This window comes from Vombatus ursinus, unplaced genomic scaffold (genome assembly GCF_900497805.2).
Source record: "Vombatus ursinus unplaced genomic scaffold, bare-nosed wombat genome assembly UNPS02014864.1, whole genome shotgun sequence".
In the NCBI taxonomy this organism is placed as follows: domain Eukaryota; kingdom Metazoa; phylum Chordata; class Mammalia; order Diprotodontia; family Vombatidae; genus Vombatus; species Vombatus ursinus.
This window is the reverse complement of record NW_020954642.1, coordinates 17,048,478-17,075,270: the sequence shown is the minus strand read 5'-3', so window position 1 is coordinate 17,075,270 and position 26,793 is coordinate 17,048,478. Positions and strand designations below refer to the sequence as shown.

Here is a 26,793-nt window from a genome sequence, read left to right as displayed (position 1 = left end):
CTTGCTTTAATCTGCTGTCTGCCAGCAATCTCAGAGAAGTTGGTGCCCTCTTTAGGTTATTACCAGCAAATCAGTTTCCCAGCGTCCCTAGCTGTGGCAGCGTTACAGCATCTTAATCCCCTTTCTTTGGATGAGTGGAATGGCTAGCCATTATCTTACTCTTATTATTGAAGGCTGAAATTCCAAAGCATGCTGATGTCTTAATGAAAACTCAAGCCCTAAGATTTCCAGGTGTTTTTCATGTGGACTGCTTCCTAGTTTTATCTTCTCTATCTTATTATGCTAGTATAGTAGATTTTTTTTAAACTTTAGTGCAAGACTTTGCATTTATCTCTATTAAATTTAATTTCTATTCTCCCCTATAGAGACTATTGCTTTTAAGGAGGTGAAAGGAAAAGAAACAAATTGCTGAGTTAATTAGAATAGTTGCAACATTTTTTTCTGGTCGTCTTGGCTTTGGTTCAACATTTAGAAGAATAAATGTGTTCCTGGCACTTTTTACTTAAACTTTGCAACTTTGAGATACTTGTACTCTTTTGTGATGAATCATAGATCCTATACTTCAGACATGCCTAAGATAAAATATTGTAGTCCTATGGTTTCTTGTAATATACCTATTTCAGGAAATCTTTTTTTCTGTAGTTTTTTCATCAAATATTGCTCTACAATAAAATCTCATTTATTTATTATTGAATCACAAGATTCAGAGCTTGAAGTGGTCTTATAAATCACCTAGGCTATTCCCTTGAAATCATGTCATAGAAATCTATGGAGTAAACAATACCATGTTGCCCACCCTCAGGTCTCCTGATTACCAGTCAATCTTCTTCTGAATTACACCAATTTAATTCAGACTGGCTTCCCTCCTTAGTCTTTCAATTATATTAGGCCTTTTAAAAATAAAGGTATACTGTTAATTTTTCTAGTTTCTGTAACACCTGTGATACCTATTAGCGGCATGGTCCTGGTCAAATCACTCAGTACATGTAATACTCCGTAGTGTGATCTGAACCAGATTAAAATGTCATTGGGAAATATTGAACAAAATAAATAAAAATACAATAAATCATTGATAACATGGCATTTTAAAACTAAGTCACCATGCAGCCCACAGGGATCCTTATGTACATTTGAATGGCTCTCATTTCCATTCAGGTTTGAAACTACTACTGTCGACAACTCCGTTAAGACATAAGTTGTGGGAAAGGCCCTGGCTTGCATTGGTAGGAGGGATTTTCTTACCCAGGAGTTCCCCATACCTATGAAATTACAGATCCTATCCCTATCCCTCATATAATACCCTTTCCCCCTTCCTTAGGTCACTATTCCGTGAGATTAATTTGCTTCTGTCTCCTATCTACTCCCTTTCCACTCTAGGATAATTATTTAAAAAAACGAAACAAAACAAAACCACAATTCACATTTCTGTCGTGCTTTATGATGTACAATGTGCTTTCCTCAAAATAACCCTATGAGGAAAGGCAGCAAGACTTATTATCCCCATGTTAGAGATAAGCAAACTAAAGCCCAGAGAGGTGGTTATTTGTTGGTAAATAGCAGAATTACAACTCAGACCCAAGTCTTTGACTCCACGTATGGAACCCTCTCTCTCACTCAGGCAGCTAGGTGGCCCAGCAAGTAACAACACTGGGCTTGGAATCAGGAAGATGTGAGTTCAAATCCCACCTCAGTCAATTATTAGTTGTATAACATGACCCTATCACATAAACTTTTTCAGCCTCAGTTTCCTCATCTATAAATTGGGGACAATAATATTAGCTACCTCAAAGGATTGTTGTGAGGATCAAACAAAATATGTACAATGCTTTACAATCCTTTAAAGTGCTAGATAAGTGCTGGCTTGTATTTATTGTATGCCTTGTTCTCAACCTTCCTCTATTCCTGAGTTGTCTCTTTTCCTTTGAATTGCAATCCAAATAACAGCATATCTATACCTTATTGTGTTCTACTTAAAGGTACAGCCCTTTAATAAAGCTGCTTAATTTAAAGAAAATTCAGTATAATTTGTTTTATAGGAGACTAGGAGAGAATGGATCTCCAGAGGTTCTAATAGCACATCAGTTTATCATGGTGATATTTATTCCACTCATGCCTTGGCTCTCTGAAAAGCCTGTATGGGGCCATGTCTCTGTTACAGCTTGGATGTTGAAACTCACAAGAGGTGAATTGAGCAGAGCTGGCTTTAGGCTGCATTTAAAGTGTGAAATCTTGACTTCAGTACTAGCTCTGTTATCTTGGGTCTTGTTTTCCTATGAGGACATTGATTAGATTTCTAAGGCCTTCCCAGCATTTGAAGCTGGTGACTTTGCACAGCCCTCCCTCACTCAAATCAAAGTCAGTTGCAAGTCATGTCATCAATTCCCTGATGTCATTCATGGTCCTCTTCAAGAACAAAGGGCAAACATACAACCTGTTTGGCTTATCAGTTGTCCATCCTAAAAGACAGTTCCCAGAACTAGACCCATTTCTCCAAATGTGGTCTGATCATGACATGTCAGTGGGACCATCACCTACCATTGTTCTCTCCTCCACATACTCTATGTATAAAGATTGGCATGTTAGCCCTGGGTTAATGACTCTGAGACTGAATTTACAATAGCCCTTGGAATAATGTTCCCTTTAATTTTTTAAAGTTACAAATAGATGTGTGTGCCAAGTAAGTATCAGATCTATGAAAACTAAGCAACCATGAATAGTTTGGTACTGTGAGCAATTAAAATTTGGAACAGACCTAATCTGACATGGTTAATGATAATTGTTACCGTGCTCATCATAAATGATAAGCCTACGTCAAAGTTCTGTAGTTTTTTCATTGTGGATACACCACAGATGCAGACAAGACCCTTTCTTTAATGTGGAAGATGGTCTTACTGATGAACTTCTTCCAAATTAAACTGATCTTTGGGTGGCAGTTTTATGGTGTTATGCTGGCATAGCCTTTGAAGATCATTTCTATATAATAGTGATATAAGATTTTGGTGGATTGGATATTATTGGATATTATACTTAACACAGGTATTCTTAACCTTTTTTGTGGCACGGACCCCTTTTATATAGGAAACCTATGAACTTTTTCTCTGAATAGTGTTTTTAAATGCACAAAAAGAAAATAAATGGAATAACAAAGTTAAGCCAATTAAATTTTAATACATATTATAATACTAAAAAATTTTTTATAGACCTTAGGTCAAGAAACTTATGCTTTAGTGAAAGTTCCTCTAAATATCTCTGATTTATATTACTTTTGCATAATGAGATCAAACCTTTTTGAGAATAGCTTAAGGAGATAGAATAGGCAGACTGCTTGGAGGCCCACTCTGAAGATTCTCCAGTCTGATAACCTAGTTGGACCCAATTAGGTCCAAACAGCTAAACTTTGTCATATCTCTGATAGAAAATACCTATGGTCAGGGAATTCCAGGAGCTGTAGAATGAATACCTACGTTAGCCTGGTCTTTGTTGTTTGGAAGTGGAATGTGTCAGGGGGGATGCTGTAGCCTTTGGTTTTGGGGCCTGTATTGGGAAATGATGTATTTTTAGATCCAGGTTAGGACAATCCTCTACTTTCTGAAATTTGAGTTGTTCCCTTTTATGGTTAAAGATCGGACAGGGACAGTCCACATCTGAGACTAAACTGGAGCTTATCAGACGACAAGGAATCAGTATACCTCATCATAGTTGGGGAAAGAAGTAAAGAGGAAGAATTTGTTGCTTCCATGTAGGAAAAAAGATGGTAGAGGACACATTGTTTTCTTTTCCCTCCCCCACCTCGACCTTATTTAGGGGAATAGATAGATTAGTAGGATTTAAGGACCACCATCTGCCCCTAAATGACTCTTTGCACTCTGTTGCTAATTAGAAATTCATTTAGGTTAATAAACACTCCAAAAGATGGAGAGGCCAGACTATCAGTCACTATCATAACTTGGTGAGAATTAGCTCAGTTTGTCTGCCTATAAATTAGGCAGACAAAGAAGACAGTAGTTTTGGTGGAGTGGGATAAAGAGGAAAGGACAGGATTTGGGTGGCATGCTACACTGGAGAGTTTTAGGTGTCCAAACAACATTAGGGTCCTGGGCCAAGACAAAAGGCAACAACAGGGAAAAGGGTCATGGAAAGTGAGCTGGGAGGATACTCCAAGACAAACTTAGCCTGTTTTAAAATTTGCCTGGAATGGGCCCTATACCCTCTGTGGTTCATAGAAAAGAGCAGATACAACCATGTAATTCACTGTTGTCCCATTATCCTTCTACGTACTCCCCAAAGCTTAAGTATAAGTAACATTTATCAAATTTTTGCCTCCCTGGTCCTCTGCCAGGAGTTGTAAAGCAAGGATTTAGGGAAGAAAAGGAGAGCCAGGTTCCCAATTTCTAGAGCTTATCCCCATATTTCACCTTAGGGGAGTAGCTCTCTACCATCCAGTTGTACTGGCTACTTTTTGGTTGAACATTTCAGATTTATGTAGCAAACATATGTTGGTGGAAAGAATCTCTATGTCAATGAAATCATTCATTCTTGAATTGAATTATATTGCAAGTATTTATTATAACTGGGATCATTAAGGTATCCCATCATATGTGACTAAATCTATGTCATTTGGCTTGGCCTGCCCTTGTGCTGGTAGAAATTGCTATAATAGGAAGCTTAGCACTCTCCCCTATCCCGAATTTTTCTCTCTCAAAGCAGGATCAGGGGAGTGAAATGACCAGTGGCTAAACTAAGCAAAAATCTTTTACTTGTCCCTTGATTCACCCCCTTTTGTAGCCAATTGTGAAGTTTCCTAAATTCATCCTTCCTTTATTTACTTTTCTGCTGCTCTCACTCTAGTCTGGGCCTTCAATAATACCTCACTTGGGTCATTATAAATTTTCTCGAAAATAGTTGTTTAGTCCATCCTGTATCCTACTGCCACACTAACCTGCCTCACTTTTTAACACTAGAAGGACCAAGCTTCATCAAGTGGTGCGGGGCATTTTTAAAAATCTGTAATGTAAAGAAAATTGAGATAGTAAGATGAAAATGTTTATTTCAAAGTAAAATTATAATTTTGGGGGGTATCGATTGATGCATCTAAACCATCTAGTGTTAAACACTATTTGTAGCATGTTGTCTCCTTCTTGCTTATGGGATCATGTCCCAACAACACTGTACAGTTGAAGCCCTTCAATTCAACATCAAACATTTGTTAACAAACATATTATTTATCACCTCTTTCCACTTCTTTGTGGAGGTGAGGGATTATGGGTATGGAACTCTGTATGTAACATTAGACTTTTAAAAAAAAATATTGGTTAGTTTTGCTGAACTTTTTTCTATATCATAAAAAATGACTACCTGGGAGAGAAGATACATTAGGAAATGTAAGTGAAGTAAAAAATGTCATTTAAAACTTTTAAAAATTTGCTGGGCTCTGAGGATACAATAGTCCCCATCCTCAAGGAACTTGCAGTCTAATTGGGTGGGAAATGGGAAAGAACTATGACACTTAACACAGATCGGTGTGATATATTGAATGTGTTGAGAGCAAATCAGACCCAGGCATGAAAACATGAAAAGTTTGAAGAGTGGGAGATGACTTTTACTTGGTGTGGGGGAGAGGTAGGTTAAGGAGGTCTTCATGGAGAAGGTAACATCTGAGTTGGGACTTGGAGGAATAGAAAAGCTTTAATAGATGAAGATAAGTGAAATTCTAAGTGTGGCATAAGACGAGAGCCAATTTATGAAATGCCTTTAATATCAGGGTTAAGAACTCAGCTTGTATTCAAAAGGCTGTAGAGAGCCACTGAAGGTTTTTCCCATAATATGGCCCTCTTTTGTCTTTTCAGCCTTATCTCCAACTTCTTCCCAAATCAAACCTTTTATTCCAGTTAGGCAAGTCTCCATAATATCTCCTGGTTATGTCATACTTGTTCCCCAGAATCTACCTTAGCTGCTGCTGCTCTCACTTTCTTGTCCACTATTTGAGCTGAGTTAGCAAATTACCATAAGAAAGTGCACCATCAGTTTAAATTTTTGTAATTACAGGACGCTTTCCTCAGACAGTCTTACAAGGTAAGTAGCAGAAATATTGCCACCATTTTACAGATGAGGGAACTGATTATCAGAGACATCTAGTGTCCTATCCATGGTTATGTAGTTAATATTTGGCTACAATTCTTGGCTACAAAGACTTATACCCATAAGGTCTTTGAACTCCAATTATAGTGTCCTTTTAAATGTACAATTATGTTGCAATTTAGCAATTTCTTATAGAAATAGTAAATAAAACAATGGACCTATCAGTTTATAGTAACCAATTACTATTAATTAGCATTCTGTTGTTCAGCTTGAAAATTCTTCCAAATCAACTTGACATGGACCCAGTTTCAGATCCCCTATCCCTTTGCCCGTTGAAGTCCTAGTTATACTTTTTTGACTACTCCAACCTACCTATATTGATAGTTCCTTTCACCAGACTACAGTACTCAGAGTCTATACCCTGTAATTTGGCTCCTAATTATATGTGGTATGGTCTTGTTAACTAAATGCTTCTTATGTGTTCGTCTTGTCTTGATGGATCCCTGAGGGCACAGACCTTGACTTATATTCATGTAGAACAGGGGTAGGCCAATCACAGCTCAGCCCCAGGGCCAAATCCAATCTACCACCTGTTCTTGTGCAGCTAAGATAAGAATGATTTTTATGTTTTTAAATTTAATAAGACTTCATTTGAAAACTTAAAAACCATTCTTAGTTCACAGTGGGTACAGAAACAGGCAGCACCGCAGGTTGCCGACCTCTGTTGAAGAGGCGTGTGTACTTGTTTCGGTGGGCTCAGTATAACTGTTTTTACTGATAACTTTATTAGGAATCAGTTTCTCTTTGACCTGGCTTAGTGCTTGCATGTAGGAGGCTCCCAATAGATGATTGGTGATTGATTTTACCTATATGATTGTCCTTTAGATAGCCTATGCGTCCATGGTAGTATTAGGTTCCCATTTCTTCACTGCCTTAGTGCATATATAGTTTTGGACACCTAGACATTCATTAAATGTTGTTAATCTGATAATCTTTAGTATATGAAGTACCATGTTTTGCTGTGGTTTATATTTCTGTATTGCTTTCTTCTAGGAACAGTTTAATTGTTATTTCTCAAGGTGTCAGGTATTTTTTATGTTGCATTGAACAAGTACTTATTAAGTACTTAATGTATCAGGCACTGTGGCATGCGCTGTAGATACAGAGACAAAAGTGAAAGAGACTCCTTTGAGGAGGTGAGGTGAACAGCATGAACCCAGATTAGTCAGCATAAGTTATATGTAAAATCAATGCAAAATAATTTTAGGGTAGGTGATTGCAGTGGAGAGGATCAGGATGGGCCTTGTGTTGGTTTGAGCTGAGCTTTGAAGGAAGTTTGGCATTCTGAGAGATGGAGGTGAAGACTGCTCCTACAAAAGTATGGAGGTGAGAAATGGAGCATCATGTGTGAGGGAGAAGGGTGGTTGATCTGGGATGCAGTGAGTCTGGGGTGGTGGGCGGGGAGTAGGGTGGGGGTGGGGGTCCTCTCAAGCTGGCTTCCAAAGGGTAGTGAGTACCAAATTAAGGAGTCTGGAGTTGCTGCAGCTTTTTGAGCAGGGGAGTGACAGACTGATCTCACCTGTGCTTTAGGAATCTATCTGACAGCTGTGGGATGTCTGGATTGGCAAAGGCTGGAGGCAGGGAGACAAGTGTAAGGGAAGATGATGGGGATTAGGGCCTCAATTAGGACTTCACACTCTGTGGATGGAGAGAAGGGGATGGATGTGAGAGATGTCATGGAGGCAGAACTGGCAAGACTAGGATAATTGATTGACTGAAAGTAGATTCCCTCTCGCTGTCCCCTGCCCTACTTTTTAAGAAATATTATGAAAACTTTTTCTCAATATTCTAGTTTGAAGCCTTTGGACTAATCTGAAAGAGAAACCTTTAGCTATCAATTCAGAAACAATGCCCTGCACTCATTCTTTTTTTTTTTTCCCTTTTATCAGAGGTCCAGGGGTGGGGAGCCTGCAACCTCGAGGCCACATGTGGCCCTCTAGGTCTTCAAGTGCTGCCGTTTCATTGAGTCCAAACTTTGCAGAACAAATCCCCTTAATAAAAGGATTTGTTCTGTAAAATTTGGACTCAGACTTTTTGAATCAGTGGCTTTAGGGATATAAATCTCCAAGCCGTGCTGAAAGTTTAATAATTGTTTGGTTTGAACTTGAACCTTTGCTCTTTCTTGGCTGTGGAATGTTTTCTGGGATGCTGTAACACCACAGCGGCTTGTGTTAGAGAGATTCCCAAAGGCATAAGGAGATTCCGCTTTTTTATCATTCTGAGAAGAGAAATGCTTAAATGAGAAAAATCTATACTAATAAAAAAATTGTTTGTGGTAGACTTGTACCTAAAAACACAGGGTAATGAACTTTCACATATGTTGTGAAAGAGTGAAGAGCAGAGAAAGACGATGGAAGCTGGGAACTCAGCTGATTGGAAGGGTGGTGGTCCTCTTCAAAATACAAAATTTAGGAAGGGGAAGGTAACAAGTTCTGTTGTAGACGTGGTGACTTTGAGACTCCTATGGGAAATGGAACCAGAAATTTCCAATAGGTACATGATTAGGTAGGCCAACAGTTTGCTTTTCAGCCCTTCCACCATGAAGGCTGAGGACCTTGCATAAATGTATGCTCTGTGGTTGGTTGTTTTTTCTTGCATCTCCAGGTCTTAATATGGTGCTGTGCACATGATCAGTACTTGATAACTGGAGATGGTGTAGTGGAAAGATCAAGGACTTGGAGATGGAAATCATGAGTCAGATTCTACCTTTTTTTATTAGTTGTGTGGCCATGGGCAGTAATTTTACCTTTGATCTGTAACGTCTTCGTTACAGGATTGCTGTAAGGCCAAATGAGATAATGTCTGTAAAGTGCTTTGAAAACCTTAAAGCAGTATATTAATGTCAGCTCTTATTGCTTCTATACATGTGGCCTTGGAAAAGCACAAACCCTTTGAGCCTCATGAGAATATTGCCCTATGGACCTCATTGGGTTGTTATAGGTCAAGTATTTCAGAAATGCTGCCAATAATAATACCTAATAATAATAATTTTGTAATTCGACAGCATCACCAGAAAAATATTAGTGTTGAAACATGGGTTTTTGTGTCAAGAAGTATCTTGAGATCACTGAAACAATTGTGCAGTTTCCCCAAACCCAGTCCTCCTCTTTCCTTGTTTTATTCTGAGCCTAGTTCACTGTCAGTCCATGGTGCAGGAGCACACCATATATTCTGTCTTCTCTCTAATGGACCAACTCGTGGATTGCCCATCCTACCACATGTTCTACCCTACCCCCAAACCCCCAGTGTCTGAGCCTAAGGCTGTCCACTCCTTCCTCTGTGCTTTCTGGGTTTCCTGGTCCATAGGTAACAAAATTACTGTCATCTTAAATCTTTTCCTTTTCTACTCCATTCATCTTCCTACTCCCATTGAGACCTGGCTCCCCTCAGGGTACAAAGCCTCTCTTTCCAGCATTGGCTGCATTTTTACTTGCTCTCCCTCACTAGTTGGTTGAGGTGGGGAGCTGGAATACTCCTTGCTCCCCATTTCTACTTCCATCACTCAGTACCCTCTCTTCCTTTGAGGTTCATGCAGTTCATATCTACCATTCAATCAAAATCATGGCAACTGTTGTCTCCAGACCTCCGGGCCACTTTTTTCAGTGAGTTCAGTGCCTGGCTCGCAGTGTTGCCGTCCTCCTCACCTCTTCCCTTCATACTAGGGGATTTCAAGATATGTGATTGATTCTCCCTTAAACACCCTGATTTCCCAGTTCTTCAGTTTAATCATTTCTCATATCCTATTCCACCCCCCTTCAACCAAATACAATGAGACCCTCAATCACGCTGTCACCAACAAATGTACTTATATATTCCTGAACTCTGAAATTCTTTTAGCTGATTACAATCTGTTACTGTCCCACCTTTTCAACCTTGTAACCCCAAATTCTTTTTTTCATCTACATTGATCTCCAATCACTGCACGAGCTACACCCTTTTATCTTCCTCATCTTAACCCCTTGGTGAACCAGGTCAAATCTATACTGTCTTCTTGTCTTAGGTCCCTTTTCCTGAATACCCCCTTCTCTTCTCTGATACTATTATCAGTCTGGTGTGAGCTCTCATTGCATCATACCTGGACTGCTGCAGTAACTTGCTGCTTGATCTCCTTGCCACAAGCCTCTTTCCACTCTATTTCATCCTCCACTTAGTTGTCAAAGGAACCTTAAAGCACAGTGGCCATGTCACATTCCCTAACTCAGTAGACTTCGGTGGCTCCCTATCACCTCTAGGGGCAAATACAAAATCATCTCTTTAGTGTTTGAAGCCCTGAACTTATAACTTGTCCTTCTCTCACCTTTCCATTTTTCTTTATACCTTAACCACTTCACCACCCCCATAGTACTCTGTCTTCCAATGACACTAGGATAAAGGGGGCATATTTACTGGTTCTTCCCCCACCCCATGCTTGGAATGCTCTTCCTTCTCATCTTTGCCTCCTGGTAGCACTTCATTCAATTCTCCACTAAATCCTACCTTCTACGGGAAGCCTTTTTCAATCCAGTCTTTCCTTGGCTGCTTATTTCCCATTTATCCTGTACATAGCATGTTTGCATGTCTCCTCCATTAGACTGAGCTCCTTGAAAGCAGGGACTGGCTTTTACATTTTTTTGTATCCCTAGCAGTGCTTAGCACAGTGCCTGGCACATCCTTAATAATGCTTATCGGGTTATACATGTGCAATTATGTAAAACATTTCCATATTTGTCATTTTGTACAAGAAGACTTGAATAAAAGAAAGAAATGAGAGAAAGTGAAAAATAAATAATGTGCTTCAGTCTGAATTAAAACAATATAATTTCTTTCTCTGGAGGCAGATAGTATATTTTATCATTAGTCTTTTGGGATTGTCTTAGATCATTGTATTGCTGAGAATAGCTAAGTCATTCACAGTTCTTCATTGAACAGTATTACTGTGTACTATGTTCTCCTGGTTCTGTTCACTTTACTTCACTATGTATTAGTTCATGTCAGTCTTCTCAGGTGTTTCCAGGAAATCATCCTGCTTGTCATTTCTTATACCACAATAATGTTCTGTTACAATCATATACCATAGATTGTTTAGCCATTCCCCAATTGATGGGCATCCCTTCAATTTCCAATTCTTAGCTACCACCAAAAAAAGCTGTTATAAATATTTTTGTACATGTAGGTCATTTTTCCTTTTTTTAAAATGTCTTTGGGATATAGACCTAGTAGTGGTAATGTTGGATCAAAGAGTATACACAGTTTTGTAGCCCTTTGGGCACAGTTCCAAATTGCTCTCCAAAATGGTTGGATCAGTTCATGTCTCCACCAACAGTGCATTAGTGTCTCACTTTTCCTATATCCATTCCAACATCTAACATTTTCATTTTTTGTCACATCAGCCAATCTGATAGGTGTGATGTGGTACCTCAGAGTTGTTTTTAATTTGCATTTCTCTAATCAATAGTGATTGATTCCTTTGTCTGAAAACTGCCTTTTCATATCTTTGGACCATTTATCAGTTGGGGAATGACTTCTATTTTTATAAATTTGACTCAGTTCTCTATATATTTGAAAGATGAGGCCTTTATCAGAGATACTTGTTGTGAAATTTCCCCCCAGTTTTCTGCTTTCCCTGTAATTTTGGTTGCATTTGGTTTTGTTTGTGCAAAAATGTTTTAATTTTATATAATCAAAATGATCTATTTTACATTTTATAATGCTCTCTATGTCTTTTATAGTGCTGAATTCTTCTCTTATCCATAAATCTGACAGCTAAACTATTCCATGCTCTCTTAATTTGCTTATGTGCTCATCACCCTTTATGTGTAAATCATGTACCCATTTTGACCTTATCTTGTTATATGATGTGAGATGTTGTTCTATGCCTAGTTTCTGCTATATTGTTTTCCAGTTTTTCTAGCATTTTTTATCAGATAATGATTTTTTGTTCCAAAAGTTTGGATCTTTGGGTTTATCATATACAAGATTACTATAGTCATTTACTATGATGTAATTTTTACCTAATCTATTCCACTGATTCACTGCTCTATTTTTTAGCCAATACCAGATTGTTTTGATAATTACTACTTTATAATAGTTTGAGATCTGGTACATCTAGACCACCTTCTTTCACATTTTTCCCCCATTGATTCCCATGATATCCTTGAGCTTTTGAATGATGTAATTTGTAAAGGTTATGAGCACTGTGCTCCTGTTTTAAATCTGGGAATTTAGATGACAAATTTAATTTGCTTGAATGATTTAGCAGGATTGGATAGTAAAGAAGTATACTCTGTTTAATTCTTTTCATTACTAGCTTTATTTTCTTTTTCTTTTTTCTTTTTTGGACTGGAGAATGCTTCCTCCCTCCCCCCAATTTGAATACAATTTCTGAACCAGTAGGTAACTGTCTATAATAAAATTTAACTTATATGAGTTTGGGTAGTGTGTGCCTCAGTTTCTTCATCTGTAAAATGATCTGGAGGAGGAAATGGCAAACCACTCCAGTGTCTCTGCCAAGAAAATCCCAAATAGGGTCATGAAGAGTTAGACATGACTGAAATGACCTAACCAACCACAGCAACAGCAACAAAGTTAGGACTTAGGTGCCGTAAGTGAAGCCGTTATTGAATATCCTGAATGTCGGGTCCATGGCCTGATCTGGTATTCAAGAATCGTAAAAGAAAATCTGTATTTATCAATGTAAGGTTTGAAAGACCTCACATTAAATGAAAGCTTTGCCAATTTACATATTTTTGTATATGCTTTATATTACAACGAAGTTAGCTTTGATTATGGAGAATGAGTATGGGGGGGAGGGCTTCTAGGCTTTTGCAGGTACGCCACCTTTGCTCCTGCAAATTCGAGGCTTATGTTGAGGTTGTGGGCACTGGGCCGTCTGTGACCAGTGCTGTAGTTGGGTCCAGGCCATACTGGTTGGGTCAAGTGTTTGAGTTTTATAATAGAACTTTATTAAGAGCCATTGGTTGGTATGCCATTGATAGGTTAGTTGTCAATTGCTGTTTCTGAAAGAGAAATCCTTTAACAATTCCAATATCATTTAGTGAACTGGTGAAATGTATTCACATTATGCCGTGGTGATCTTACCCACTTCACTTTAGTGGCATCCTCAGCTTGTGGGTGTCTGATTTCATCTGTGCTGACCCTTGCCTCTGTTACATTAAATACAAAATATGTAATCCAGAAAGTGGGATATTGTGGTTCTTATTTTGAATGTTCTCTGTTTACTTTAAGAGCAAAAAGTAGGATGATCCTTTTCAAGTAATTCTACCACTTTTCTCCCTTTTAGGATTTGGTCAACACTGGACTCAGCACCTTCTTCTTCTTTATTGCCTCTATAGTACTTGCTGCTTTGAACCACAAAGCTGGAGCAGAAATTGCTGCTGTGGTAAGAAAACCAAATATTTGAAACAGAATGACTCATCCTGTTTTGCATCCCCACCCCAGGGTATTTTGTTCTAATTTTCCTACAACTGATTTTTTAAAAAAATTATACTATATTTTGAACTGTAGAGATCTCAGTTGGTTTTGAGGAACAGCTACCACCAACATTTATTTCATATCTACTGTATTCAGAATCCTGAGTTATGTACTAGGGGAGATATAAAGTTCTAGTCTTCAGGAAATTTACATTCTAGTAAGATACATGCGTGGAAAGCTTTGCTACCTAATATTGCATGAGAGATGCTATGTGAGTGCCATGTGAGATCTCACAGGCTTGCTGATTGTTACTGATGAGGGGAGATATTTATAAAGGAGCTAGCTTTTGAGTTGGGCTTTAAAAAAAATGCTTTTAAAAATGGATGAATAAGAATTCAAGAAGAATAAGAATTCAAGAGGGGGACAGAGTTTTCCCTTCCTGATGAGTTCTGGGGTCTGGTAGAGAATCATGGAGGACAGTTTCCAAATTCAAAGCTCCAGAAGGAAAGGTTTTTAGAGACTTGTAAACATTGTAACAAGCACAAGTTTATAACTGAAAATCAATTACCTAGAATCCCGAGCTAGATTTGTTATGCTACCTTCCCCTGAATAGATTCTAGTTACAGGGGTACAGACTCAATCTCCCCACCTCCAGAATTTGTGTATGTGTATAGATAGATATAGATATATACTCACTTGCTTAACTGCAGTTGGAATGAAAGAATGCAATATATATGTGAATATGAAATATACATATTCACATGTTCCAGAAAGAATGAAATATATATTATATATACATACATACATTAATATTGGGGTAGCTAGGTAGCACAGTGGTTAGAGTGTTGGGCCTAAAGTCAGGAAGACTCATCTTTGTGAGTTCAGATTTGGTCTCAGACATTTACTAGCTGTGTGACCCTGGTCAAATCACTTAACCCTCATCTATAAAATGAACTAGAGAAGGAAATGAGAAACCACTCCAGTATCTTTGCCAAGAAAATGCCAAATGGGGTCATGAAGAGTTGGACATGACTGAAACAGCTGAACAAGTCAAAAAATGTATTTATGAACACACACACACACACACACACACACACACACACACACACACACACACCATACTTCACATTCTTTAATTTCAACTGCAGTTAAGCAAGTGAGTTACCATGGTCTCAGCTCCATCTTAAAGAAGTACATGCTGGTCCTTAGCTCTAGGGCTCAAGTTTGCTCCCCTTCCTTCCAAGATATTGTCAGTCAAGCAGAAGGAGAGAAAGACCAGGACTTGCTCAGCAACATTAGGGAAAAGTCCATAAATTCAACATGAATTGGTGAGAGTTGGGTACCTTAAGGGCTTAGCTATAGCTTAATGGAATCTTTGTGTGAACTTTTTCAGTTCACTTTTATGTAATGTTTTCACAATCACCTGTGACATAAGTAGTATAGGTATTGCCATCTTCATTTACTGATGAAGAACCTGAAAGCCAGGGATGTTAATGATTTTCCCAAAGTTTCCTAAATAATGAGGAATGAATCTGGGTCAATGCTTCAGGGCTTCTGATTTAAAATCCAGAAGTCTTTCCTCTCTGCTGTGTGGGATGGGTTTTGTCCATCTTCCACACATTATGGAAACTGCAGAAAAACAGGGAGGGTCTAGGTTAGTAATTAAAGGCATTGAATCTAAAGATTTTCCATTGCATCATGGTTGTTGCATATTTTAATTGTGATTTTTGCCCATAAAGTTCACCTTAGAATCTTGGAGTCATGGAATATTAAAGCTAGAAGAGCTGTTACAACATAAAATGTTGAGGAGACCTTAATTTCAGAAAAGAGGTGGAAGGAGCATTAGAAATCCTCTCTCTAGACTAACTCAGTCATTTTAAAGATGGGAAAATTCAGGCCCAAAGAGAGGTCATAGAGCTATTGAGTGGCAGAATCAGGGCTAAGAACCTCAGCTGTCTGTTTTTCTTTGAAAGATACTATAGAAAGAAATTCTTATGTGGCATTTCATCTGGTAGAAATAAAATATCTTGTAGACTTTAAGAATGGTGTCTAGTGGATTCTCAGAGCCAGAAAGATCTGGGTTCAAGGACCACTTCTAGCACATTACTAGCTTTATGACCCAAGGGAAATCATTTAACCTCTCAGTGCTCCAGGAAACTCTTTGAGACGATTAAGTTGTAGAACTACCTGCATTGGCAGATGGCGTTTCCCCACTAGGATTTCCCTACACCAATGACATCATAGATTTGGACCAAAGTAAAAAATAGATCCCAAGTTCATATATATGGGACCATTTTGTTTCTGTCTTTGTATCCCAACTACTTACCAAAATAATAGCTCATATTTATTAAGCACCTACTACGTACCTGTGCAAAGTACTGGGGATACCAAAAGGGGCAGAAGACAGCGCATTCACAATCTAATCTAATCTGCAACTTCCTTTTGCTCTGAGATTTCTAAAAGCAATGATGTAATTGACAGTGAGCATATTGACAGGTAACAGCATTCATTGTTAAGCTGGGTCATTAGGAGAGCCTGCACAAAATCCATTTGTATAGTGCCTTGCACTCCATGACTTGTTCATGTCCAGTTGACATGCTCTGGAGAACTTATGGTAGGTGTTTCTTTTAGGTTTTTGGCTTCTTGGCGACAGCGGCGTATGCTGCAAATACCTTCTTAGCTGTGCAGAAATGGAGAATGAACATTCGACAGCAGAGCACCAACGAATACATTCGTGCACGGACAGAATCACGAGAAGTGGATAGCCGTCCTGAGATACAGCGTTTAGATACATGAGAAGGAGCGTCTGAGGAGGACTGTGGTTGGAGAGAGAAGTCACCAACAAAGAAAACTTCCTCCTCTCTCCTCCCTGTCCCAATTTCCCCCCATCATTTCTCATTATTTCATCATATCAAACTTTCATACACCTTTTAATTTTATCCTTCTTAAGAAAACAGCTGACCTTGGCAAAGAGCATTCACAGCAACACCATGAAGGAGCTTCACATACTCCATCAGATGTCCCATCTGCAAACCCAGAGATCTCAATAGCTCTTCAGATGGAAGTGCTCTGGAGGGACCACAGTATTATGGTGGCTGTTTTTTCAACTTTTAACCCTAATTCTGTGTACAGGCTGCATGTGGTTCCATTATGAACTAGCATTCAGTCAGATATCTTCATGACAAGGTCAGGAGTTTGAGGGCAGGTGAAAAATGTAACTCAAGTTAGGTTAAATGTGATTACCTAGAAAATAAGGGGTGAATGGCACCAGTTTAGGTCAGTTAATAGCCTTCATGGGGTGACCACTATGGACAGAGAGTTATTGTAGTTGATCACAGCCCATGCCAATGTTTGACTCCCAGTATAACTGCTTAGTTCTTGTCCTTTATTTTTGTGGCCTGTGGTTGGCTGAGACAAATCATGAAGCAAATTATGGAATTGAAAACTTTGGTAGCATGGACAGAAGTCAGTCCGAGTCTGTTGGCTTTGGACCTTATAGACATGAAACACAATTAATATCATGGGGATAAAAAGCACCTAGCAGTTAGGACAATGAAATCTGTAGTGGGAGGGCTACATTTTATTTCTGGCCATGACAGAAAGTTACTGCGCCATTTCCCATAAACAACTATCTTCAGTCTGAGTGGTGTACACAATTCCTACATTCCTACCTAACCTGAATGCTGTGAGGCTGAATTTGGGGAATTTTTACAAGAATTCATAATGCAGTCCCCTAGCCAAATTCATAATGTGGTCCCATAGCCATCACCACTATGTCCTATTAACCAGAGATGGGATGTTTGGGTATTTCTTTATATGTGTATATACACACACACACCACGTGCATATATGTCAATCTCTACACCATACCAGAATCAGTTCTCTGCCTGTGTGTTATGCCCTAAAAGGTCTCTCAGGTTATAGGAGTATATGGTGGTACTAGAACAAACTTCTACATATAATAAAATGCATTTTCTTTTGATCACAAGTATTGTGCATGACCGATCGACCAAATCTGGTTGAAAAAAAGCTCCCATTCATCCAGAAAGACTTGAGGGTATCCCAGTGAATTTAATATTCAAATTTAAATGGGGATTTCTCATATATACCATGCCTTTTCAACATTGCAGGGATCCATGATTTTGCATCTGTGTGGGTCCTGCCTCCTTTGATTGCAAATTGCAACCCGTCCTATGCCTTAATTTAAGTCTTCATGAGTTTTTGTGGCTGAAAAAAATTCATTTCCTTGTGGTTTTCCTTTTGGTGATGAGTCTTCCTCTGTCTGCTTCATTTGACTGGTTCTCAGACAGCAGATGTACAGACTGACTCTGAGCTTGGCAGTCAGAATCAAAAAGATTTTGATTTGCTGTAGAATCTGCCAAATTGGACTCTGCTCGCTTAGATTTGAAGAGCCCAAGTATGCCTCCACACCATGAGGAGTAATCATTATACTCGGACTTAGTAGGAGTTTACCGTATATAGATTGTCAATTCCCAAAGAATTAAGTACAGTAAGACAAGTCACTAAGACTATATTAACCATAATATATTCACTCTTTCATTCATCAAATATTTATTAATTTTACTGCACTGTGCTTTGCACTTGGGGAGATACAGAGACACATTCTTTGCCCAAAAGGATATTCTTTCTTTGATTTGAAGTCACTCTAGTTTATCACAGGCCTCAGATTCTTTGTTACAAAGAGAAGTTACTGTCATACAATACTGTCAGAAAATTCTATTTAAGTTTTCTTTGTTGTTTAGATTCTGGAATTTATAGAGAGAAGTTGATGCAATGTATTGGGTCTTTCTTCTCTTGAAGATTATATCTATGGAGTGAAGGGAAAACACTGTTTAGTTTACTGGACTGTTATAGTTTGGATTGATTTAAATGTGTATAAATCTCCCTCCAGCTTGACATTCGGTATTTGCCAAGGAAAAGAACATTTACTGCTGGTCAGGGAATCTGGATTTTTCACTCAAATGTGGGTATCTCTAGCATTCATTTACTGAAAGATTTAGTGCACAGCTTTGTGTACTATGTGTTAGCAGATGTGTGGGTGCATACTCACCTGTGTGCCTGCATGATTTAAATGCATTTCATTCACTGCATATTTTACTTAGTATGGCTTTATTATGTGAGATTGATAGCATTACCCATTTTGGGCATATGAAATACCAAGTCTAGTTTTCCTGTATTTACAAGTATGTCAACTTAATGTTAACTTTCAGAGCCTCATATGACATTTAACTTCAGTTGTGATGTTCCATTATTAAATAAGCATTTATTGTGCATTCTGTGCTTAGGTGGCACATGCAGTATCTCCAAATTATTGCATCTAACCTTGAGGAGAATTGTGTCGTCTTCCACACCTGAAAGAACCCTTGGTATCTCCACTCTTCTGTGAACCCACTCCAGTAGTATTAATGTTTGCTTGACAACTTTTGATTTAATTTTCTTAGCAATGAGTTTAGGAAGAGTGTGACATCTGGATCTGATCTTTTAGTTCCACACATTGCTTTCACTTTCACTGCGAACATGCATAGAACGTAACTAGTGACTATACTCCCATGTGCTTAAGTGCTCTATTGGGTTGTTTTGTTTTAAATTTTTAAAAGAACAGAAACATGCCTCTTATCCATTACTTAGCTTAGAATTCATTTAAAAGAAGGACCATTCCAACCTGTTGCTTTTCATTAATTATGGTTTATTTTCAAGTTTTTTCTACCAAGTATGTTCTTCAAAATCAAATACAGAAACTGCCAGACAGAATGATTACTGGAGTTTTCTCAAGTGATCTGAAAATATACAGTTTACCATTAGGAAAAACAGGATGATTGTGCTAATGCCCCTTTCTTATTATATTTGAGGAAGGGAGAGAGTTGATTATGAAGTAAATTGCAAATAGAGTATAGATACATTACAAATATGAATACAGCCCATGGAAAGTCTTGATCTTTGATAGATCACAGAGTTAGAAATTATTACGTATATAATTGTATACCAGTGACAAAATTTTTAGAAGTATTTATTTTCTTAGAATTATTTCTAAATCCTTTTTGCCATGGAAAGAACAATGTGGTTTTGTGCGTGTATTTCCTTGTAATTGGCTAGTGAACAGAAAGAAAATAAAATACATTTCAAATATGGCATAATATATAATCATATAATTTAAATATGGAGCATGTGGTCAATAAAGTAGGTCTAGTCTAGGGTGAAGGTAACACACTAGTGTTTCTTCTGTTATAATTCTTGTAAACAGACAATGAAGGCCATGTGTAAATTTGAAATTGAAAATGAATTATTTTGCCAGCTAAATTCCAGTTTCTGAATAAATCTTAATTTTAATAATGATTCCTACTTAAATTTATTATTTCCCATAAATCATAGACTTAACTTATTTTTGTTGTAGTTTCAGGTGTTAAAAATTTGAAGGAAACTTTGGTCATGCTTTTCTGTCTCCTAAGGTGGCCAATGTGGCATCAGAAGATAAGCTGAATTTTAATAGCCTGCAATTTCTTTAATAACTTGTCAGTTGCTGCAGACTAAACGGCATACTGCCGTTCTGAATGTAGGACTTCTCATAGCTTGAGAAGTGATAAACTGTGGATTGGGCATTAGAGATGTCATTCATAAAAGTACTTTTAATTTCATGGCAAAAATGGAAAAGGCACTTTTCCCTCACCTGAATGGTAATATTCTTCTAGTTCTTTCCCCTCTCCAAATTACACCATTCAAACATGCATAACTTTTCCTTTTGGTATTTCTTTAGACTATTGCAAGATGAGAAGAATGCCTCTTCTCTTTTCAGTCTAGAGACGTCATAGTCTCACAAACATATTGGACTATTCCTGGCTCCAGATAAAGATAGGAAAAGACAAATAGTTTTGCGGGTAAAGTTACTTAAATGGGGTACAATCCAAATTAAGTTAAATGAAATATATATTTTTTAAACAGCAACAGGAAAGCCTCTGCTTTCTGAAAGAACTGTGCACAGACTGAGCTGTGGGATAGGTTGCCATCTGTATTAGTTAATGACGCATCTGCACCCAAAAGATCTCTGTTTTTGGGAACTCTCTTCTTGGGAAGACTTGAGGAAGGAAGTGGTTCCCATTCCCAAACACCCACTCCTCTATGGATTTGTTCGGTTTAGATCTGCTTAACCTTGAAGAATTCTGGAAGAGACGGACGATCTGACCCTTGCTAATGCCCGTCCTTCCTTGGCCACTTCTGTTGTCTCTCTTCCTCGTGATGTTTTTCCTCCTCTAAACTGATGCCTGTTTACCTCTCTGTGTTAGACTCTCCATGGGATGCTTTGAGTATGACTTTTCTTGGTTCATTTAGGAACCGTTTCATGGTCTTAAAGACTGGGGTTTCATTCTGTCTTCCTGTGTGATTCAGACTTAGGTTGAACCACAGATGGTCTCTGTGGAGATGAAGCATGAAGTGTTTTGTCTGCACAAATATGTGAAGTCCCATTTGCAATGAATCAGCCGTAAAGGAAGGGAACTGTTTAGTTTTTTTTTTTTTAATTGTTTTTATGAGCTTTGAGTAACCGCTAAGTCTTTTTTTTTTTTTTCCGCTAAGTCTTTCATGACTAGAATTTCTACATACTTTGGTATGGTGGAATCTAAAGATGTAGTTTTGTTGAAGAAGGATCCTTAGATCTCCATATTTCCTAGGAGGATAGAGCAAAGTTGCTTATATCCCATCCCCAGTTGAGGCAGAGTTTCCATTATTATCTCTATAATTTGTCTCAGCAGCAGAATAGAAAATGTGTGTAACTTTGGCCCCATTTTGATAACTTTCCACCTGGCAACTTCATTTTGCCATTTCTCCTTCTCTTGAAATTAAACTGTTGAATTGTGGCAGTTGCTGCAGCAGGATCGTCTAAAAGAAAGAAAATGACGTGCAACAGGCCAGCTCAGTAGGTAAAAGAGGTAGCTAGTGACAGAGGTTGATTGGTAATCAATACTCAGGAGCAGGATTAAGCGGAATTCCTTCAGGACTCTCAGTAGTCCTTTTGGTCTATTTGTTCTAGATACCTTAGTAGCACTTGTTCGGTACTAGGACCTGGACATCTTAATGTGACTTTCTGCTATCTGAAAACCTCCTTTCCCTTTATTAATTACAAAAGGACTTAGAGAAAATACGTCTCTACCTACTCAATATTAGTAACTCATATTTCTATGCCATAAATACATGATGCGGGAGATTTAGAATCGGATGAGCTGGGCTCACACTCTGACTTCGCCCCTTACTTTCTCTTACTTTGGGCAAATTACTTCCCTTCTGTAAACCCAAGATTTTTCCATCTGTAAAATGAGAGAGTAGGATTAGATGGACTCAAAGGGCCCTTCCAGCTCTAAATCGATGATCCTAAGGTGTTACAAAGACCTTTCTTTAGGATGATCCAGCAGAGTAGGAGAGATAAATATCCCCATTTTATATGATGAGGAAGCTGAGACCAAGAGAGAAGTGAAGTGCCTTGCTTACGGTCACAGCGCCTGGCACATCCTAAGTGCTTAATAAACGTTCTAGCTTTCTATTGACTATTGGATCTAGGACTTGAGACCAGCTTTCTCACTACTCCAGCTTGCTGCCTCTACTTCAAGTAATATCCTTTTAAATGGAAGCAGTCTATATGGATGCTCTTAGAAGCTAGAGCAGGGAGACAAAGACGAAATAACTGCCTTGAATCTTTACTTATTATAACCTTGGCTGTAGGATCAGGTTCCGGGTAAGCTGTAACAACAGGGCCCAGTATAGATACACCTAGCACTACACTGCCTGAGCCAGGGTTTTGTGTCAATAAAAGGAACCCAGGTGAAATATTGCTACCAAATGCCATTGCAGTGTCAGGAAACTCTGCTGTGACTAAATGCCCTTGGCCAACCCGCCATTGGAAATGTTCCTATGGGAGTTACTCCTCCCCCATAATATCATTCTGCTCAAACAGTATGTTTTCTCAGAACGTTAGGTGGAATAGTCCTGTACTAGACAGTTATCGCCAGACTACAACCATGACCTGATTGGGTACCCATACATCTTAGAAGGGTATCATCAGGATTAACTTCCTGTGCCTTTTTTGAATGCTTTAAGGGCCACACCTAAGACTGAATTCCTCTAACCTTGTATACAACTTCTCAGTAAGGTTCAAATTGTTGGAATGATAAAAACTGCCTCACTGAGAGAATATGACCAAAGGGACTAAGATATTTACATTTCTTAGAAACTGCCTTAGAAATAGTCATAGTACTTAGTTGTCCAAATATACTGAATAAGATAATTTGTAAGAGCTATGAGCACTGTGCTCCTATTTTAAATCTGGGAGTTTAGATGACAAATTTAATTTGCTTGAATAATTTAGGAGGATTGCAGTATACTCTGTTTAATTCTTCTCATTACTAGCTTTATTTTCCTTTTTTTTCTTTTTTGAACTGGAGAGTGCTTTTGTCCCCCATTTGGATACAATTTCTGAACCAGTGGGTAGCTGTCTATAATAAAATTTAACTTATATAAGTTTGGGTACTGTATGGATTTTATGGTATTATTTTGATTATTGTTTACACTTCTTTGATGGGAAATATACCTTATGTTCATATCATTTGCTAGCTCAATATTCCCTGTGTTGGTGCCATGTATAAATTGGCTATGAGTTATAGACAAAGGTCAGGGAGTCTTGGAATATAGGTATAATTGTCCTACTTTCTAGATTCGCTGAAAGAAAACAGTGGGCTATTAAAAATGTTAAAAATCCTTTTCGTTAAGAATTTGTCTAAAGCTAGAGGGCCTCATTTTTAATAGCAGTTTGTATGTGTATTTTGGAATTAGGGCAGGTTCCCAAAGTTTCTTCTGATAACCTCACTCAAAATGTGAGAGGATAAATGAACATTGTTTTTTTTTTGTTTTTTTTTTTTTTGTTTTTTTGGAGATAGGGAGGAGGGATGGGATTTTCTCAATCTGGAAATAGCAAAATCTCATCGGTTTAGGCATGGGGAAATAGGTCTTAGTAATTGAAGATCCTCATAGACAGTGGCCCTCATATCTTAAGCAAACCCAAAGACATGGTACTCTAATTCTGTTTTGGAAAGTGAGAAGCTCAGATGAGGGGGAAGAAGAGGTACTTTAATCCTAGTGTCTCTGTAAAGAACCAATTTTCCATGTCTGCGTTCTTCGTGTTTCTGCCTAGATTTTCCCTCCCTTACTTTTGCATAAATGTGTTCCAAAAATGACTTCATTCCTTTCTACACATGTGACAACAGCAAATGATCAGTGCTTAAAATTGTGAACTGGTCAATCCAAAGCCAGTGGCAGTGGCCATGCTTTGCAGGGGTAAGGAGGATGGTTGTAGCAGCCTCCCCCAACCTAGGTCCAAATCCAACTTGAATGCGGCCAAATAGAAACCCTGTGAATATGGCTTCTCACCACTGTTGCTTTGTAAGCTTTGTCTAGTTCGAAAGAGATAGTTGTTCCACTCTTGTTTCAGACAGCGACCTGTTTTGAAATTCATTTTCAGATTCTCCACCCTGTTGAAAAGAAAATTTCTATGTACGCTATGGAGGGAATCAGGTGTGTTATCATCTAGATTATGTCCATTTGGGCCCAGTTTTTCCTCTGATTAAAGTGGTAGGAAATGAAACTATTTGTATATGTTGAAGTTTATCAGGGTTCAGGAACCCATGACAAAAATAATAAACTATTTATTACTCATTGTGTTTTGATTTGAAAATTTGATAACTGTTCTGTCTTTTCATGTTTTTTTTTTAAAACAAATATAAAGTAACTACTTCACCTTTGGTGCCTTCCAAGTTGTCGGATAAGCACTTGTTAATCATGAAGATGAAAAAGATGTAAATTTATTGTCAGTAAACACTATTTTTGTAGCATGGTCCTATGATCTTGTCTTTTAATATTGCTTTCACTGATGCCAATTGTAATATTTAACCAATTTTCCTTTTGTGAACTAGTTAGCCAGTTTGCTCCTCCTTTTTCCCCTCCATTGCTTCAGAAGGACTGACCCTTTTCCTTGCTTCCTCTCAATCTCCTTTCCTCATTTTGTTTAAGTAAGACTGAGGGTAAGATCATTTTTATGTGAAATACTTGATTATCGGTTCAATTACATTTCTTTTTTGGAAACATTTTTGAAATCCACACATAGAGCTATTCTGCCTAATGTGTTTTTATAAAAGGACAAAAGTTGATTTCATGATAGAAGGGAAAAATCTAGTCAGTCACCCATATCTATATATTGTTGGGGATTAAAGTTCTCACCCAAGTAAGTCATGCTAGGGAGTGGTGTTGTTTGAACTACTTATTTCTCAGAATGAAATCTGGCCGTTTTCATCTCCACTGCTTACTTAAAATCATAGACTCATAGAATGGTAGATCTGAGGGAGAAGTATAGAGCCAGCTAGCCTAACACCCTTGTTTGATAGAAGAGGGGAAACCAAGTCCTAGAGGGCTGCTTTATGAGGGTAATGGAAAGAACAAGGCCCACGGAGGCTTGCTTGCCTCATTAGTAGCGAGTTCCCTATCACTGCTAGGAGGGGTGGTGGTGGTTGTGTCAAATGAACACTAAATGCTTTTCAGTGTAGACAATTTCAGCTTCAGGGAAGAGTTGGTTTAGATGACCTCTAGGGCTTCTTCCAAACTCATGATTCTGTGAAGTAACTTGCCCAAGGTCATACAGCAAGTTTGTAGCAGAGCTGGAATGAGAACCTAGCTTCCTCACCCACCAGTCCATCGAATTTTATTCTTTACAGTACTATCTCCACCCAATGAGAAAAGTACAGGTCACCAGCCAGACCTTCTAACATACTATGCGGAGTCAAACTCATGTTTTTAGATTGGTCTGTTTGTGCCATGGAAGGGTTTCATGGCTTCAAGTTTCTACGTAAAATAAATTGCTTGGTTGTTATTGGGTCTTCTAAAGAGGAGATGAATTTCTGGAGAATCCTTTTTTCCTCTTTTCTGTGGGGTCATTGAAATGTCTGGCCAAGGAAAAATCTTAGTGATATGGCCAAGCCATTGCAAAACAATGCTAATGATTTTTCAGAAACATCACAAATGTATTTTAGAAACAATTTTTTTAATGTTTCTTTCCTCAAGTCTCATTTTTTTTTCCTTTTGGAGGGGAATGAGAAAGGGAAGGGTCAAAGTCAGTTGTAGGTATTTTACAACAGGTGAAGTGTCAAATCAAATGGCAAACTAATTATCATAGTTTTCCAACAGCTACTTACCCAGGTTTAAGTGGGTAATATTTTTCTCCTCTAGAAATACTATTAACTGGATCAAAATTAACCTTGATGTAGTTTCTATTTTCTCTAAGTGATATATTTCTTTGATTTTCTCTCTGAACAGTTTAAAGGTACAAGCATCCTACATTTCCAAGACAATGCTCATTTTATGAACTTGATTTTCTGAGTGTAACCTTTTGTAGGTTGTATTTTTTTTTCTGCTTTTATAGCTGAAGTTGAAGGATTGTAATTTCATGATGGTATTACAAAAAGTGAATTCAAATTTACTTTTGATTCTGATTATTTTAAGTATGTGACATTCTAAAATAGAAATGACATATTTTGCTTGTTATGTATTTTTAAAAAGGGCGCAATATGAAGGGTTTTTTTTTCTGGTAAGTTCCTGATTTCAAATGAAGTATTATGTTCATTGATTTTTTTTTTGCTCTCCCCACCCACATTTTTACTCTCTTCCCTTTGATTTACCAAGATGCCCAACTTCACAAGTCTTCATGGTCCTTGTCTTGATTGTTTTCATAGTGGTAAAATCTGTATTTTTGTATGCAGGGGGAGATAATTTTCTCAACACTAATCTCTGATAAATATTGTATGAAATTGTTGTGAAGGATTTCTTGTTGAATAAATGGATATGGTTAAACAAACTAATGCATTTTTCTGTCTTTTTAATCTATCCTGCACCTACTTAAAGGGTGCAAGTCCATTTCCTGAAACTGAAAGGCTGTTTAATGCTTGGAAAACTAACTTATCTAGAACACAGAAAGAGGAAGAAGGCAGCATGCATGCCTGCCATGGCTGTTAACTAAACTGACACCGTCCTTCAGGAAAAAACCAACCACATTGAAACATATAGATGCACTTATTTCAGGACAACCAAACCTTTTAGTTTTTTGGGACAACACAATTGCCTGATGTGGAGCACTATACTAGCATTCAGAAAACCTGAGTGTGAATTCTTGCCTTCACTTTCTGTCTCTGTGAATATTGG

The 26,793-nt window shown here is 38.0% G+C and overlaps 1 protein-coding gene across 1 annotated transcript in view; it reads left to right on the top strand.

Annotated features, from left to right (window-relative positions):
- LOC114027889 (CKLF-like MARVEL transmembrane domain-containing protein 4) overlaps window positions 1–26,449 on the top strand; it is an 80,065-nt gene extending 53,616 nt beyond the window's left edge. The window contains exons 3-4 of the mRNA XM_027842064.1: window positions 13,418–13,516; window positions 16,180–26,449. Coding sequence (XP_027697865.1) covers window positions 13,418–13,516; window positions 16,180–16,344 — 264 coding nt within the window. The 3' untranslated portion in view covers window positions 16,345–26,449. The remainder of the gene's footprint in view (window positions 1–13,417; window positions 13,517–16,179) is intronic.
- The last annotated feature ends 344 nt before the right edge of the window (window positions 26,450–26,793 follow it).